Here is an 18,238-nt window from a genome sequence, read left to right on the forward strand (position 1 = left end):
CAAAAATCACTCAAACACTAGTGCACATGGCTAAGAGTTTCTGGAGATAAGTTGGTACAATTGGTTCATTTCAGAGATAGAAAATTGAAGACCAAAAACAAGAAGCCACTTGCCTGATAGGAGCAGAGCCTAAAACAGAATTCAGGTCACTAGCACCCTTTCCTACTTTACTGTGGTGTGTTACACATTACAATATTTAGCCTCTGAGCTATATCACTCAAGTGTCTAATGGTCACAAGCCAAAACTAATCTAGGGGCCTATGGTATCCTCTGCCCTTTCATGAAAACCAAAAATAATAGCCACAATGAGGGCATCAGAATACATGAGCCTGTAGCACAACTCACCCATCAGAAAACTGTCTATGGGTTTCAGGTATTTATGTTTCAAAAGTGAGTCATAGTGACCTTGTAGGAGTTTTTTTGTTTGTTTGCCAGACAGACTTCCTAGAAAAACCTGCCATGGTCTCCCTTCTTAGCCCTTTGCAAAATGGAATTTTGATGTAGGCAAAATAATGTACAAGGAGTTCCTGTTGTGGCTCAGCAGGTTAAGAACCTAACAGTGTCCTGGAGGGTGTGGGGTCAATCACTGGCCTCATTCAGTAGGTTAAGGATCCGGCATTGCCACAAGCTGCAGTGTAGGTCGCAGGTGCAGCTCGAATCAGGTGTTGCTGTGGCGAGGGCTCAGCTGCAGCTCCTATTTGACCCCTGGTCTGCGAACCTCCATATGCCACAGGTGTGGCCGTAAAAAGAAAAAAAAAAAAATGATGCACAAATATGATCAAAAGCGGGTTCTCCTTCGTCCTGTGGTGGATGGTGGCCTGACTCATTCACACTGTTGGCAGCCACCTGGTGGAGCTATAATACATCATTTTTTAAGAGACAAATATTAAGTGATTAACTGTCAGGTCTGTTACTACAAACTTGGTTTCGCAGCTGAAAATAGTTAATCTGCAGTGGTTTTAGATGATAAGTTTAATGTCAACTCACTTCCAGTAGCGAGTATGACCCTTTCCCCCAGTTTTAAGTACAAGTATAAATCTCGTTGTCTGCCACCTGAGAAACTGTTTCCCACAGCCATCAATTCTCTAGCAACTTCTACTTACTTCTCACTTCCTTGGTGAATTTTTTTCCTGTACAGTGCCTCCCACATGGTAAGTTAGCGGAGAGATTCAAGAGCTGAAGAAAGCTGTAAGCCAAGGAGGCATTTCAGGTCAGTGACCCAGCCAACTCCCTCTCCCTCTTGCCCCTCTTTGTGCTACTACTGTCTATCCTGATGTTCCTTCCCTCAGAAAAACTGCACATCTGGAAAGCAAGCAAATTAAAGAAAGGAGACAAGGAGCTTTCCATAGTTCAGAATCAGTACGAGGTAATACTCTCTTTAGCCTGAACTTAGAAGCAGACTGAGGTTCCAAGGCGATTTTCCAAAACACCACAAATATCCAATTTCTCACACACACACAAATAATACTTACCTTACCCCCTCGCCTATCTATCCTAGCCAAGAAAAGGACAAAATGAATGCCTAAAGTCAGGGAACTAACACTGTTTTAGATTACTCATATCTCCTTCCGCAGGAGAATCAAGGACACTTTTAATACCAGCAGAATTAATGTAAGCTTAATTAATCATGATATATTTTGTGAAAAGAAGTTGTCCAGTGATTAAACCATATTTTCTATGCCCTAAAGGAAGTGATAGCTACCACCACTACTCAAGATGATCCTTTCAGACACCAGTACTCCTTTGAGAATACAATTGTTTGTATTCTTTCTCATAGACCTGAAACTGCCTTTACAGCCAGGTATCATAACCTCGCACCCACAACACCAGTGTCTTCTGGATACCCAGTGCCCCGGGGACCCACAGTTCCTCCCCCTTCCCTTTGTGATGGCAGCACCACTAACCAGAAAAGGTTGGAAAACAGATTCAGCACAGACCTGGGGTCAGAGGGACCTGCACTTGAATGCTGGCCCTCGGTGAAAAGGACAATTTAACCCGTGTCTCCTTTCCTCACCTGCAACAGAGGACAGAAACATTTCTCAAGCGGCTCCTTGAAGATTAAATAAAACAATGCACAAGAAGCACAGGCAGGAGCCAGGCCTGGAGCAGGCCCACAGCAAAGTTCACGTCCTCCTCCCCAGCTCAGTTCCATGCACACACACCAGCACTCCTAACTCTAAGAGGCAAGGTTACACAGCCATTGAGGAGCGTTAGTAAGAAACACTGCAATTAGGAAATAACCACCTCAAGCTGCTCTGGCCACTCCCTTCCCAGAATATGCCTTCTCACATTTTTCTTTTCCATTGTTAAGGCACAGACCAAGTGAGACAGAAGAGAAAGCAATTAGGAAAATCATAGGAAGCAGCAGTTTGACGTCAGCTGAAGGGGAAAGTAACCATTATGAAAGAAAAGAATTGAACAAAATGTGATTTAGGGGGAAAATATGACAGCCAGAGTTCTCATTAACCGGTAAAGAAAGGCAAAGAGAGACTTTCAAAAATCATACTGGTTCCATATTGACGCAACCTGTTACCATGATAGCCACAATTTCATGAGAAAGCCATCCAAGGTGGGTGCTGCTCTGTCAAAGACTCTGCAGCAGTTAGTAACTACCACATTATTCCCCAAGTACTGGGAGAAGATCACACTGCTGCGGTATAAAGGGCTTTTGGAGCCTGTGTGGCATTTCAAGGTTAAAACTTTGACGTTAGAGCTGGGACTTTACAGAGATGGATGTCACAAAACTCTTATCTGTGACGCCCTGAATAATCATCCTGCAGCCTCCTGGTGCAAGTATATGCAGTATCTGTGTATTTGTCAGATGCATCAGTGGAGCAGTATTAAGTGGCTAAGAAGAGGAACTGGACTGAGTTAAAGCAACATACCCCTGCTGTAACAAGACTACAGCAATTCTGGTCTGCTTACAACACTCAATTACCTCTTCCTCACACACTCCTCTCTGGTTACATTCTAAATTTCACACTGTCACATGCTTTGGGGCTTTTTATATCACAGAGGGAAAGTCTTACAAGTTGAAGCAGAGGAAATCCATTTCCATCCTCCTCCTTTTCCTCTAGTTCACTTTCTCCCAACAGCCATCAGGCGTTGGTTACCATGGCGTCATGTTAAAATAATTGGGGGCAGGAGAATGGCTGGGGGAGATACATGGTCTCTGTTTACCCTTAGAAAACCCCACAACACAGTGAGAGACCAACATGCACAAAAGAACATAAAGAAAGAAGCTGAGAGAGAATATGGAGAAGTGGTTTATGTGGGCCAAAAAGTAACCATCAGCCTCTAAGCTTCATGGGCTGCGTGAAAAGACCATTTTATCAATCTCAGTGGCGCAGCTGATGGACAATTCCTAGCCATATTTGGGGGAATGGGGAGACTTTTGAATTCCATTACTATTACTTACTTGAAATCATAGTTCTAGATATACAGTGGTTCTTTAGAGGGAGGTAATTTTGTCTCCCAGGAGATATGCCACCTTCTGGAGACATTTTTGATTGTCACAAGTGGGGAAATGCTACTGGCCTCTAGTGGGCAGAGGCCAAGGATATAACGCACGGGACAGCGTTATATCCACAAAACAGAGAATTACTCAGCTAAAGACATCAACAGTGCTAAGGGTGAGACACCCTGATCCAAAGCAAAGGAACTTTTGGAACTGACTTAACTGTATTCACGAAACAAAATAAAAGTTGTGGAGTGCAAAGCTGGTATTATTCTTTCTCACAGAACTAAAATTAGTGTTTTCCAGCCAGGCACCCTAACTCCTAAAACAGACATAAATGCTTTTCATTTGCATCTGATAAAATCCATCTTAACTGTCTTAATTATTTTAACCATAAAATTATCTGGAAATTAATCTTAGATGCTTTGAAAATAATTTATAAATGGTGGTTTTCTGAAAGAAAACATAAGCTGAACAGGACAATTATGAGATGAAAATAATTTTTACATTCAAATGGTAATTTTTCATAAACAAATCAGCATCAGGTAATAAAACCTCACAAAAAATGTCAATGTCTGCTCCAGTTGATAATAGTATCTGCAGCAGATGAAAACTTACTCTGAAGAAAGGTAAACATGTCTGAGATGACTTTTCAAAGACAGAATAAATTTAATGAAGAACATTTATCTTGTAGCCCCTATATTCAAATACTGAAAATAAGCTTCGGCCAACGGAAAATATACCAAAGCTAACAGATCCAACATCCCAGTATCCAAAGTATTCTTTAAGATGAGTTAAAATCATGATTGGACAACACATGGTCAAAGGATCATGGAAAAAGAAAAATCATAAATTGGACTTCATCAAAAGTTTAAACTTCTGGAGTTCCCGTCGTGGCTCAGTGGTTAACCAATCCAACAAGGAACCATGAGGTTGCGGGTTTGATCCCTGGCCTTGCTTAGTGGGTTAAGGATCTGGCGTTGCGGTGAGCTGTGGTGTAGGTTGCAGACGTGGCTCAGATCCCAAGTTGCTGTGGCTCTGGCATAGGCCGGTGGCTACAGCTCCAATTAGACCCCTGGCCGGGGAATCTCCATGTGCCGTGGAAGCGGCCCTAGAAAAGGCAAAAAGACAAAAAAAAAAAACAAAAAAAAAGTTTAAACTTTTTTCAAAAGATACCATCAAGAAAACTAAAAGAGGAGTTCCCGTCGTGGCGCAGTGGTTAACGAATCCGACTAGGAACCATGAGGTTGCGGGTTCTGTCCCTGCCCTTGCTCAGTGGGTTAACGATCCGGCGTTGCCGTGAGCTGTGGTGTAGGTTGCAGACGCGGCTCGGATCCCGCGTTGCTGTGGCTCTGGTGTAGGCCGGTGGCTACAGCTCCGATTCAACCCCTAGCCTGGGAACCTCCATATGCCGCGGGAGCGGCCCGGGAAATAGCAACAACAACAACAACAACAACAACAACAACAACAACAACAAAAAGACAAAAGAATTTGTTGTTGTTTGGAGTTCCCGTCGTGGCGCAGTGGTTAACGAATCCGACTAGGAACCATGAGGTTGCGGGTTCGGTCCCTGCCCTTGCTCAGTGGGTTAACGATCCGGCGTTGCCGTGAGCTGTGGTGTAGGTTGCAGACGCGGCTCGGATCCCGCGTTGCTGTGGCTCTGGTGTAGGCCGGTGGCTACAGCTCCGATTCAACCCCTAGCCTGGGAACCTCCATATGCCGCGGGAGCGGCCCAAGAAATAGCAACAACAACAACAACAACAAAAAAAAGACAAAAGACAAAAAAAAAAAAAAAAAAGAGTATTCTGTATATTCTAGATATAAGTTCCTTATCACAAGTATAACCTGCAAATATTTTCTCATATCCTGTGGCTTATCTTTTAGTTTTCTTTTTTTTTTTTTTTGTCTTTTGTCTTTTGTCTTTTTGTTGTTGTTCTTGTTGTTGTTGCTATTTCTTGGGCCGCTCCCGCGGCATATGGAGGTTCCCAGGCTAGGGGTTGAATCGGAGCTGTAGCCACCGGCCTACGCCAGAGCCACAGCAACTTGGGATCCGAGCCGCGTCTGCAACCTACACCACAGCTCACGGCAACGCCGGATCGTTAACCCACTGAGCAAGGGCAGGGACCGAACCCGCAACCTCATGGTTCCTAGTCAGATTCGTTAACCACTGAGCCATGACGGGAACTCCCCAGAATACTCTTATAACTCATTAAGAAAACTAACAAAAAAAAATTTTTTAATGGGCAAAAGCAAGACACAAAAACAAGTCAGTGCTCATCAACAGACAAATGGCTTAATAAGATGTGACACATATATACAATGGAATACTACTTAGCCATTAAAAACACTGAAATATTGCCACCTGCAGCAATATGGATGAGCCATGAGACTACTAAATGAAGTCAGACAGAGACAAATATGATATCACTTACATGTAGAATCTAAAAATACAAACGGAGTTCCTCTTGTGGTGCAGCAGAAATGAATCTGACTAGCACCCATGAGGGTTTGATCTCTGGCCTCACTCAGTGGATCGGGGATCGGGCATTGCCATGAACTGTGGTATACGTAGGCTGCAGATGTGGCTTGGATCCCATGTTGCTGTGGCTGTGGTGTAGGGCAGCGGCTGTAGCTCCAATTTGAGCCCTAGCCTGGGAACTTCCATATGCTGTGGGTGTGGCCCTAAAAAGCAAAAAATTAAAAATTAAAAAATAAAAAATAATACAAATGAATCTATATACAGAACAGAAACAGGCTCACAGACATAGAAAACAAACTTATGGTTAATGAGGGGGGCATAAATTAGGAGTATGGGATTAACAGAAAAATTACTATACATAAAATAGACAAGCAACAAGGATTTACTATATGGCACATGGAATTCTATTCAAAATCTGGTAATAACCTATAATGGAAATGAATCTGAAAATAATATATGTATTTATAACTGAATCACGTTGCTGTATACCTGAAAGTAACAAAATATTGTAATTCATCTATACTTCAATTTTTTCAAATGAGCAAAAATACTTGAATAGGCACTACACCAAATAAGATATGTGAATATACTATATGCACATGAAAATATTCTCAACATCATTAGTTATTAAGGAAATGCAAATGAAAACCACAAGTCACCATCTCACCCCCACTAGAATGGTTAGAATTGAAAAGATGGCCAACAAGCACATGAAAAAATGCTCAACATCACTGATTATTAGAGAAATGCAAATCAAAACTACCATGAGGTACCACCTCACACCAGTCAGAATGGCCATCATTAGTAAATCCACAAATAACAAATGCTGAAGGGGGTGTGGAGAAAAGGGAACCCTCCTGCACTGTTGGTGGGAATGTAAGCTGGTACAACCACTACGGAGAACAGTATGGAGGTACCTTAAAAATCTATACATAGATCTACCACATGACCCAGCAAATCCCACTCTTGGGCATATATCCAGACAAAGCTTTCCTTGAAAAAGACACATGCACCCGCATGTTCATTGCAGCACTATTCACAATAGCCAAGACATGGAAACAACCCAAATGTCCATCGACAGATGATTGGATTAGGAAGATGTGGTATATATACACAATGGAATACTACTCAGCCACAAAAAGAACAAAATAATGCTATTTCCAGCAACATGGATGGAACTAGAGACTCTCATACTAAGTGAAGTAAGTCAGAAAGAGAAAGACAAATACCATATGATATCATTTACATCTGGAACCTAATATACTGCACAAATGAACCTTTCCACAGAAAAGAAAACCATGGACATAGAGAACAGACTTGTGGTTGCCAAGGTGGAGAGGGAGGGAGTGGGATGGTCTGGGAGTCTGGGGTTAATAGATGCAGACTACTGCCTTTGGAATGGATAGGCAATGAGATCCTGCTGTATGGCACTAGGAACTATGTCTAATCACTTGTGATGAATTTATACATGTATGTGTAACAGGTCACCACGTTGTACAGTAGAAAACTGACAGAACATTATAAACCAGCTATAATGGAAAAAATAAAAATCATAAAAAATAATTGAAAATACAGACAATAACAAGTCATGTCAGAGAAATTGAGGAGTTCCCACTGTGGGACAGTGGGATCGGCAGTGTTTCTGGAGCCCTGGGACACAGGTGCTATCCCTGGCCCAGCACAGTGGGTTAAAGATTCGGGGCTGCCACAGCTGCAGCATAGGTCGTAACTAAGGCTTGGATCTGATCCCTGACCCAAAACTCCATATGCTGTGAAGTGGCCAAAAAAAAAAATTAAATAAAAGTGGAGAAATTGAAACCCTCATATGCTGCTTATAGGAATGGTAAAATGGTACAACCATCCTGAAAAAGTCTGGCAGTTGCATAAAATAGTACAAGAGTTTCTTAGAATGCCCATAAGAGCATTATTCATAATAGCCAAAAAGGAGAAACAAGCCAACGTCTATCAACTGATGAATGGATAAATATATGTGGTCTACCCACACCATGGGAATACCAAGTATATGCTACAACAGGGATGAATTTCAAAAATGTCAAGCTAAGTAAAAGAAGCCAGACACAAGAGACCACAGAGTATATGACTGCTTTTATAGAAAACGTCCAGAAAAGACAACTCTATAAAGACAGAAAGTATGTTAGTGGTTGCCCAGAGTTGGGGAGGGAATGGGGAATGACTGCACATAGGTAGAATGGTTTCCTTCTAGGATGACAGAAATGGGTTTCCCTTAAAACAGGTGGATTTTATGGTATTGAAATTACACCCCAATAAGGCTACTTACAGAATCATGGAAGCTGGGAGACAATGACCTCATTTTACAGATGAGGTAGTTGACTGAGTGAGGCACAGGTGTAGACACTGAAAATGATGGCGGCACATGCAAAGACACTTGGAAAACACTTGCCGAATGAAAAGTTAAGTCAGATAGCCAGGAGGAGGGTAGAACTTAGTGCTCAATTCACAACTTTTTCCCCACAAAAGTCCTGAACAAGCCCAGCAGAATTCACAGAGAATGACAATTCTCTCATGTCAGCTTGAGTGCACTTTATTATCAAATGACCACACATGTGCCTGCTCTAAGCATACTGACTGTTATTCAGGCACGAGAATACTCTCCCCCACCCCTGTGCAGCACCAGCCTGCAGGTCTGCGTGGAAAAAGGTAGTTACTGAACCTAAAACAACACAAAGGCTCTTTAAGAGTTTCACAACTATCCTCTCTGTCCTAACCTACCTCAATCTTGCTCCCTGGAGAAGTAATTATTAGGGGGGGTGTTTGTGGTATCTGCGTGCACTGGCAACCACATAAATATATCATGTCCAGATTATCATTCTTGCCAGACACACTTAAAACAATTTTCACACTTTAACCTTTTCTTAAAAAAAGATCAGATTTCATTATTTAGTGAGTGCCATTATTTGTTGAGGAATTATACAGGGCAAAAGCAGCAAGCTGTTTAAACGACCACTCTATACTTCCTTGTTATTTTTACCTTTGGCTACACAAAAACAAGCAGTTAGATGGCCCAGAAATAAAGGTCTGAGTCTAGATACACTCAGAATCCTCCAAGATAACACATTACACTCTGTCTCATAAATGGTTTTGTGCAACATCAGGCTGATGGGTTAACACTGCACTGCCGTTGCTCCTCCTGCTCTCCACCCTCAGTTATTGGAATGTCATTTACTGGGAAGACAAATGCCTTATAATCATTTAACTCATAACAACAGCTAAAGGATTAGTCTAAAACTTCACATAAATTCTCTACCCTTCATTAAAAAAAAAAAAAAAAAAAGGGCACCAACAGAGGACTTTTCATTTATTATTTAGCTTATGGTAGTTCATCTACTAAGGCTCATGCAAGAAAAGGTTTGAACTTATTTTGATCCATAAAAGTTCTCTGTAGTATTAAAATCTCCTGCTATAATTTCTCCTACGCCTAACTTCACCTTTAATACATACAGTTCCAGTCACCAAGAAGCTCATCATATTTCACATATATAAAAGAACTGAAACCTGGCTCCCCAACTTTTATGAGCTAAACAACCTTTAAAATCACAACCTCTTTGAGCTTTAATTTCAGACACAGACACACACTCACTCTCTTCTTCCCTCCTTCTCTTCTCTTTCCCACCCACCCGGAGAGAATGTGAACTGATATTGAATCTTTCCCCCCTCCTTAGGTTGATGACTTAACATCCCTCTTTTAATAAAGATTTTTTTTAAAAAAACTCAAGCCTTCTTTTAATGTTATGTCAAAATTTTTAAATATATTAAATATCACAGTTAAAAACAAATCCAAGTCCTCCCCCCCACCCCCATCTGAAATCACTGCTTTAGTCTGACCACTTAATGAATCACTCTGCCATGACAACTCTAGAACCTTGTTGCCAGCCCAATCTTTCTTCCTTTGAAGAAAATAAGGACTTGGAAATAAACAATCCATCAAAGGCAGGGTCCTCCTACCACAACAAAATAAGCAACTTCACTTAAGCAAAAATTATTACTTATTCCCAGAGTAAACTGAGAGGCTCCACTCAGAATACCTCAAGCAGCTACTGAAAAACACAAATTAGAAGACCCAAGCGCCTACTCCTATTCTGTTGCTAGACTGCTAGATAATGTTGGCTAAGCTGTACCATAACCCCTACCCTTGAAGTAAGAATATTCTCTTTAGTAAATTACTTTAAGATCCTTGTGTAAGTATAGGAGTCTGACAGATCTAGAAATGAACTCCCAGTCTTACAGAAGAATGAATGTTTCCCAAAGCAGCAATGTCAAAGCTGAAGGCTGGCTTCACGTGTATAATTTCCCAAAGCCTAGTTTCCCCATCACATAACTGAGCTACCTGGTTCTGCAGTTTTAGAAACCTGAGGACCAGTGGATTGTTTCTTTGGGTAAATGCATCTGAATGCCAAACACAAAATGTCAATTCTCTAATACAAGTAGAATGTCTACAGCAACTTTAAAATGGGGCTTGATTCTTTAGCTTTCAAAAGATAAACATAAAAAAATTAAGCAGCATTATATTACCTAACATTAAAAAAGAAGTAACCAACAGCATAGAATTTTACACATAGAAGAGTTGTTAGAGGTCTGGAACAACTTTTATTTTTAATGCTAATTCTACCATAGCAGGAATGACTAATATATATAATGTCTCTACTTCGAGTTCCCTCAATTGAGAAAATAAAAGTCCAGACACTATTAAAGATTATCAGGTAGGCACATGATCTTTTTAAAATACAGGTCCCCTGGACAAGGATTTTTTTCTCTTCCTTCACTCGGAATTAGGATTTCAACCATTCTGAACGGAAACATGAGCAGATTTTAAAAACTTCTTTTAGGGTTAATCTTCTCTCTCAGTTCTAATACCAATACCATCACCTTAAATTTAAATAGTTCTGACTGCTAAGGAATTCCAACACATTTCACTCACACAGCCCATGCACACAAATCCCAAGTGAGAACATATGTTCCGGCGCTTCTTACTTGAGCTCTCTGGGCAGCTCACTGAGTGCTTTCAATTCATGGCTTCTTCATTTATAAAATGGAGAAAACCCTGGCTTCATGAATTCATGGGGATTCAAGAACCAAATTGAATTATGTGAAAACATGTTTGGGAAGAGTACTGACATTTGTTATGATTACAAGATCTGCAAATTCTCACATTCACTAGAAGAAAAAAATCTGCTCTAAGTGTTCAGGTACAGGATCAAAATGGTTTAGAGTTGTTAAATTAGCATTACATACATTAAAACCAGGCGAGTCTCCAGGGTTTTTTCTATCTGAAGTTCCTTCGAGTAGAGTAGGATATTAAAACTTAGGTATCTACATTCTAATTTTTTCACAAGTGAAGCACACATTTCACCACAGCCCTCCTGAGGTCAGAAATAGTCTCTTAGTTGTCATCCCAGCTATGGTAACTGGCACAGAGACTAGCTTTGTTCTTAATATCAGAATACCCTTTTCCAGAATAAAAGGATTATGTTCATAAAACATACATGAGGTGGATAGAGGTCTGGCCTGGGGATACAGACACTTGCTCTCACACCACATACAGCATCGCACAAGCATCCTGAGCCTTGAAAAGCCTACGCTGGTAATGACCTTTCATCTGATGTCAGACATCCACCCAGGATACCGTGCAAGACTTTTAAGTGACAACATAAAAGCTTCTCACAAAGTCCATGCATACCGCTTATCCACAGTAGAGACCGGCTGATTTTTATTTCATGTATATTTATAATAAACTTTCCGACTGTTAAAAGCAATATGTCAAAGGAAAGAGAAACTGGAGGCACCTTAAAGGTTCTTCTTCCTGATGCATGGAAGGAAACCAAACCTCCCCTAAAGTAAATTTAGATTCAACCCAAAATCACACTATGACTCAATGTCACTAAATACTTAACAAAAGTCATTCATTATGGTAGTCTCCATCTTTTATGCCAAAATTAATTTGTGTCTAATTTAATCCCATCTTTAATTATGATTAAACAGAATGAGAGCTCAGCAAATACTACATTCTAATGGTATCCATAGTCACCCTACTCATTAACCTGGGAATAGATGATAAAAGCCTCTTTAACAGTTCACTTTTCCTTACTCAAGGGATCCCTTCACTAATTGCTCTTATTTTTCACTCGTAACATTAACAAAATCACAAAAGAAAGGTCATATCATTTTAACCAATACAAAAGTTATCTAAGAGGCATTTTACATATGGAAATAGAGTGCATTATTTTACAAAATTAGTTTTACTCCCAATGATGCCAATATATTTTTAAAGAACTACAGTGTTACTATTCACCAACTGTAAGTGATCAGCTCCTTCAAGGAAGTGACCACATCTGCCAATTCTGATCCTTAAAGCACATGATAGCCATAAGAAACCTTAACAAATACTTCTGAGATTGGCTTTGAAAAGACTTTTATTTATCAGTAATGTAAACCCAAATGCATGCAATTTTTTGGAAAGTTAAATACACCAAGAATCTTAAGAATTCTGACCAAATTCTATTATGTTCACTAGAGGTAAGATATGGAGACTAATTTATGAAGTAATAATAAATGAAAAATACCAGAATAAAAATTATACATGAAATAGTATGTATAAAATATATATCTTATATAAAGATATTTTTATACAAATCACACATATTAAATGTTATAAATACATAATTTTATATACTTAAATAGACTTTAAGATACATCAAATATTTTGATTCATACATACAAAATACTGAAATATAACATGTTATATATAATGTAAAAGATATATAAAATATCAGGATAAAAACTATATGTGAAATGTAATTACAAGTTTCTTTAGAATCTATGCATTGGAAAAAAAAACTGGATATAAATGCACAGAAATGTTAACACATTATTTGTGTTTGGCTGATGAGACCATGGCTGACATTTTTTCTCCACAGGCTAATAAATCTTAATAGAATATGCACTACTTTTACAACAAAACAATTTTTAAAGAGAAAAGAAAGGAAAAAAACGGGAAGGAGCACTGCTGAGAGGTATGGAAACGGTGTCATTGGAGCAGTTAGTTATTTAGCGTTATAATTAAACTTCTATTGTAGCAAGGGACTTTTTAAATGATTACAAAAGACAACTAAGTTATAGAATATTTGCATTAGAGGGACATCCTGCCTAATTCTGTCATTCAACAGTTATAGAGAGAAAGTTAGTTTATATGATGCTTTACAGTTTACAAAATGGTTTCAAAATGTCACATCATCTGTCCTTCAAAGAATTCTGTTAGGTTCATATGCCCCATTTTCAGGATCAGAAAACTGAAGGCCAGCGAGATAATGCATTTTAATCAAAATACATACGTTTTATCGAACGTTTAAGCTGGGCTAAGCACAACAATTCTGTGGAAATAATCACCATTTTACAAGAAAACTGAAGAGCAGAAGTTAAGCGTGTTATCTCACAGTTGAGAGTCACTGTTCTGACTCGAAGCCACGCACTTAAAACAGGAGTCTTGAGTTATAATCAACTTCAGAGTCCTTTAGTGAAAGATTTGAGCCTAAGATCCAATCCTATCCTCTCTCTATTACACTGGTCTCCCCTCCACGCCTACAATTCTTTTAAGTTACCTACTTTGACAAACACTATGAAGTTCCAGAGGCAAAGAAAGGGAATAGGACCAATAATAACCAAAAACTGATACAGGGAGAGGACCTAGCCTCTGGAGGAAGGCAAGACATGAATAACTGCAGAGTGGAGGGGATAAGGCTAACAAGTCTTATACGCACCAAGGGGTGGCCAAAAGGAACCACATTCCACCTCAGGAGCAGAGATGGCAACAAAAATCACTATTTCTGCTCCTAACACCCTCGTTCCTCCGTACAATTTCCAGAGCGCCTTTTCGGTTCACCTCAAAGCTTGACCGCAACAACCCCTGGGCTGGGCGGGGATTAGTCCCACTTTACAGAAAAAGCTGGAAGAAACGTCATGGCGGGCCAGACAAAGCAGAGAAGCAAGGTGTGTACGAGCTTGGGGTGGACCCCTGGGACACTGGGCACCTCGACTGCCTCCCAAGAGCACCCGCGGGACCTTGGGCCACCACGGAGGAGAGGAAGAATCCAGGGCCCCGCGGCTGGGACAGAGGCTCCCAAGGGAGGCCACAGTGTTGGGAATGTCACCCGCCAAGCCTCGGGGCGGGGCGGGGGGGGGGGGGCTTGGAATTCGGCCCAGGAGACCTTCTACTCACTTTGGACTAGCCGGTCAGCAGAAAAGGTGGACGAGCAGCTGGTGACCAGAGCGCAGGGGACACCCGCAGCCATTGCTGAACCCGCGATCCGGTTTGGTCTCCAAGCCTCTTCCGCCTTGGGCGATACCATGGCCGCTGTCGCGCAGGGGAGGCGTGCAAGGAAGGCGCGTTCTCAGAAGGCACGGCCGGCCCTGCCTCCTTTCCATCCCCCTCTTCCGCTCCCGTCGTGGACCGGGCCGCGCTGCGCGTTGGGTTGCCATGGGAACGAGCTCCCCCTGCGGAGAATTAATGTGCCTAGAAACCGCGCCTCCTCTGCGAGGTAGCCGCGCCCGGTGGTAGGCATGGCCCAGGCGCCAGAAAACCATGACCCCATCGGATCCATCTTAATCCAGGTGGGAATGGGTCTCTCCCGGCCCTACCCGGCTAAGGCCCTTCGAGCGAGGCCCAGCAGCGTCCATCCATTGGTGTCCAGCCTTTAGACTGCCTCCCAGGCGAGGGGCGGCACCGCTCGGAGAACTCCCAAATATCCGAACCCAGAACTCGCCCGGCCGCCTCACACACCTCCACAGCCTGACCCTGGGAAGCGCCAGTCATTCTGTCTCTGGTAAAACTCCACGACCATACACCCCGCCAGGGACCTCTACTTTGGAAAAAGCTATCTTTTCTTACACCGAGGCACCATTTTTAAATGTTATGTCATAAAAATTTTGAATCCATGAAGTAGGGAACTGGAGGCGATACAAATCAGACACAACGGAGAGGTGATAAAGCTGGGGAGAAACTGAAATATGTGAACTGCCTTTCTTAACCACCCCAATTTGGGGGGATCTAAAAGTCCCTTGCAAATAAATGAGTTCTGGGGACGTGAGCATGGTAATTGTAGTTAACAATACTTAGTGTGTATTTAAATTGCTAAGAGAGTAAATCTTAAAAAGTTTTCATTACAAGAAAAAAAATTGTGAATGTGTATGGAGATGGATGTTAACTAGACTTATGTTGATCATTTTGCAATATGAACAAGTATCTAATTATTATGTTGTATGCCAATTATATTGCAATAAAAGATAAATAAAATTAAAACCCCTTGCTTGGGAACATACAATAGGGAAATAAATTCAAGATAAAAGCTTACTATTCAAGTTAACAGTTTTGAATATGGAAATGTGACAAATTTAAAAACACAGGGAAGTAACTTTTTCTTTTTTCTTTTTTTTGGTCTTTTTGTCTTTTTGTTGTTGTTGTTGTTGCTATTTCTTGGGCCGCTCCCGCGGCATATGGAGGTTCCCAGGCTAGGGGTCTAATCGGAGCTGTAGCCACCGGCCTACACCAGAGCCACAGCAACGCGGGATCCGAGCCGCGTCTGCAACCTACACCACAGCTCACGGCAACACCGGATCGTTAACCCACTGAGCAAGGGCAGGGACCGAACCCACAACCTCATGGTTCCTAGTCGGATTCGTTAACCACTGCGCCATGACGGGAACTCCCGGAAGTAACTTTTTCTAATCTGAGGGCGGAATATCAATAAAATATTAACTTCAGAGTTCTCTTGTGGCTCAGAGGGTTAAGGATCTGGTGTTGTCACTGTAGCAGCTCTGGTTGTTGCTGTGGCAAAAATTTGATCCCTGGCTGTGGAACTTCTGCATGCCACGGATTTGGCCAAAAAAGGAGGAAGAAGAAAGTATTAGCTTCTCCAGCATAACTTAGCTTGTGACAATTACACTCAGATTTTTCCAAATATTAAAAGCATTTTGTTTTTTCACATTTCAATATGGTAGTTTTAAAACATTTCTACATATAGCATCACATTTAACACATATTTAGCACTATTTGACCAGGGCTTAAAGTAATTTGCCTAAGGTCACTTTATCAGGACTCTCACTCAGATCTGCAATGGGTCTAATTTTTCTTCCTGCTAGGACTTGGTCTCTTACCTCCCTTTTGGGAGATTTCTTTAAATTCACCTTTTCCAAAATACAAACCCCTAAACTCACCAATTTTACAGACTTCCCCATTATGAATCATACCCAGATAGTCTTACCTCACCTTATATTATCCTTGCTTTCACCATCACCTTAGAATGAGTTTAGCCAAACTGCCAAATCTCCACAAGACTGCCCTCACTTAGACACCAGGCACAAGTACAGGGGTCTCTAGAAGCACCCTCACTTCAGACCAGCTGTCTACACATTTGGGAACTCCAGCCGCCTCACGCTGGCTAATTTGGTGGAGCAACTCAAAAAACTCAGGAGACATTCTCCTCGTGGCTCAGTGGTTAACGAATCCAACTAGGAACCATGAGGTTTCGGGTTCAATCCCTGACCTTGCTCAGTGGGTTAAGGATCCGGCACTGCCGTGAGCTGTGGTGTAGGTCACAGATGCAGCTCAGATCTGGCGTTGCTGTGGCTCTGGTGTAGGCCGGCAGCTACAGCTGTAATTGGACCCCTAACCTGGGAACCTCCATATGCCTTTGGAGTGGCCCTAGAAAAGGCAAAAAGACAACAAAAACAAAAAACTCAGGAAAGTGTTGTGCTTACAATTATGGTGTTATTATGGCCAAAGGATAAGAATTCAATCAAGGGAAGAAAGGCTTAGGGCAGAGTTGAGGAGGGGTCTAAATGGAGCTTCCAGCCATTTTCTCCCAGTGGAGTCATGGAGCATACCACCTCCTTCCAGCTATGATGTGTGACACTATGCACAAACTACTGCCAACTAGGAAAGTGTCCCCAAGACTATAGTGTCCAGAGTTTTTATTGGGGCTTGATCACAATGCTCATTTCACTGACTTTTGGTCTTCAGCCCTTCCCTAAGAACAGATTAATGATTTCAGTCTCATTCCTCTGGAGGTTGGAACTGATATAGTGTAGCTCAAAGTCTCCATAGCATAAAGATACTTCCATCAAGCAGGGGCCTAGAGATCACCTCCCAGTGTCCAAGGCAAAGGCCAGACCCCTCTATGTGAAGAGCTGAGAATAGTCATATCCATGTTGCTGAGCACCCCATCTTGCTTAAAACAGTTACTCTGAACACACTAAATGGAAGACTATGTAAATAAAGAGAGGCCACACATTAACCTGATCACTGAGGCTCATCTCTAGATACAGTGTAAGAGTCTCCCTGGCACTATGTAGAGTACGTAGAAGGAGGACGTGTGGAAGACCTTCCCTACTTTCCCACTGTGTTCTGACTATTTGTGAGCATTCAGCAGCACCCTCGGACATGCCAACATGGATGGGTTCCACTTCTACCTGGGGCTGTGGTATCTATCTTCAGACATGCTACCAATAAGCAGTACATCTAGGGAAAAGGGTACCTGAGTGGCAGTCAGAATACTGGATCTGACCCTTGCAGATGGGTACAACTTGGGGCTAGTAATTTTACCCCTCTGGCCCTCAGTTTTCTCTTCTGTAGGATGCATAGCTTAGATTAGAACCACTTTCAGAGTTCCAGTCGTGGCTCAGTGGTTAACGAACCCAACTAGGAACCATAAGGTTGCGGGTTCGATCCCTGGCCTTGCTCAGTGGGTTAAGAATACAGCATTGCTGTGAGCTGCGGGGTAGGCAGAAGATGGAGCTCGGATCCTGAGTTGCTGTGGCTGTGGCACAGGCCGGCAGCTACACTCCAATTTGACCCCTAGCTTGGGAACCTCCATGTGCCTCGAGTGCAGCCCTAAAGAGACAAAAGACAAAACAAAACAAAAGAACCATTTCTGACTCTAAATTGACCCAATTTTCCCAAAGCTATATAATTGTTCTTTACTGGAAAGTAGACTTCCTTTACTGTTATCATAGGCAATCAAATTGTTTCTGTATGTATATACATCAAAGGATTTTTTTGCAGAAATGCAGAGGTTTGATTTCATTCAAATCTTCACTTGCTTCACTCTAATATAGTACATTAGGTCTGTGTCTCAATGACATACATTAAGCAATGCTTTAGACCATCGTTCTTAATGTGTAGTCCTAGGACCAGCATCATCAGTGCCAGCTGGGAACTCGTAAGAAATGCAAATTCTCAGACCCTACTCCAGACCCATTAAATCAGAAGTTCT

General features: G+C 41.7%; 2 protein-coding genes across 29 annotated transcripts in view; one reads left to right on the forward strand and one right to left on the reverse strand.

Moving 5' to 3' along the window:
- The window catches only part of AAGAB (alpha and gamma adaptin binding protein), a 308,159-nt gene that overhangs the window by 48,793 nt on the left and 241,128 nt on the right, over positions 1 to 18,238 (reverse strand). For 6 of the 12 annotated variants that reach the window (XR_014817304.1, XR_014817305.1, XM_005659866.4 and 3 more), the window contains exon 1: positions 14,188 to 14,289. Coding sequence is in view for 4 of the 12 variants with exons in the window: in XM_005659866.4 (XP_005659923.4) it covers positions 14,188 to 14,260 (73 nt within the window). In the remaining 8 variants the exon portion in view is untranslated. Of the gene's footprint in view, positions 1 to 1,937; positions 2,015 to 14,187; positions 14,290 to 18,238 lie in introns of those variants that run through there. The other 6 variants (XM_084979064.1, XM_084979050.1, XM_084979049.1 and 3 more) reach the window with 2 other exon arrangements.
- Positions 14,394 to 18,238, forward strand: part of IQCH (IQ motif containing H) — a 237,670-nt gene continuing 233,825 nt past the window's right edge. For 5 of the 17 annotated variants that reach the window (XM_084978737.1, XM_084978733.1, XM_021100401.2 and 2 more), the window contains exon 1: positions 14,394 to 14,579. In XM_084978737.1, the coding sequence (XP_084834863.1) occupies positions 14,529 to 14,579 (51 nt within the window). In that variant the 5' untranslated portion in view covers positions 14,394 to 14,528. Of the gene's footprint in view, positions 14,792 to 18,238 lie in introns of all 17 variants that reach the window. The other 12 variants (XM_084978785.1, XM_084978796.1, XM_084978757.1 and 9 more) reach the window with 7 other exon arrangements.

The sequence above is a fragment of the Sus scrofa genome, chromosome 1 (genome assembly GCF_054392235.1).
Source record: "Sus scrofa isolate SSC_HxYL_T2T_F1_AM1 chromosome 1, Sscrofa_HxYL_maternal_Yorkshire_Landrace_v2.0, whole genome shotgun sequence".
Taxonomy (NCBI): Eukaryota; Metazoa; Chordata; class Mammalia; order Artiodactyla; family Suidae; genus Sus; species Sus scrofa.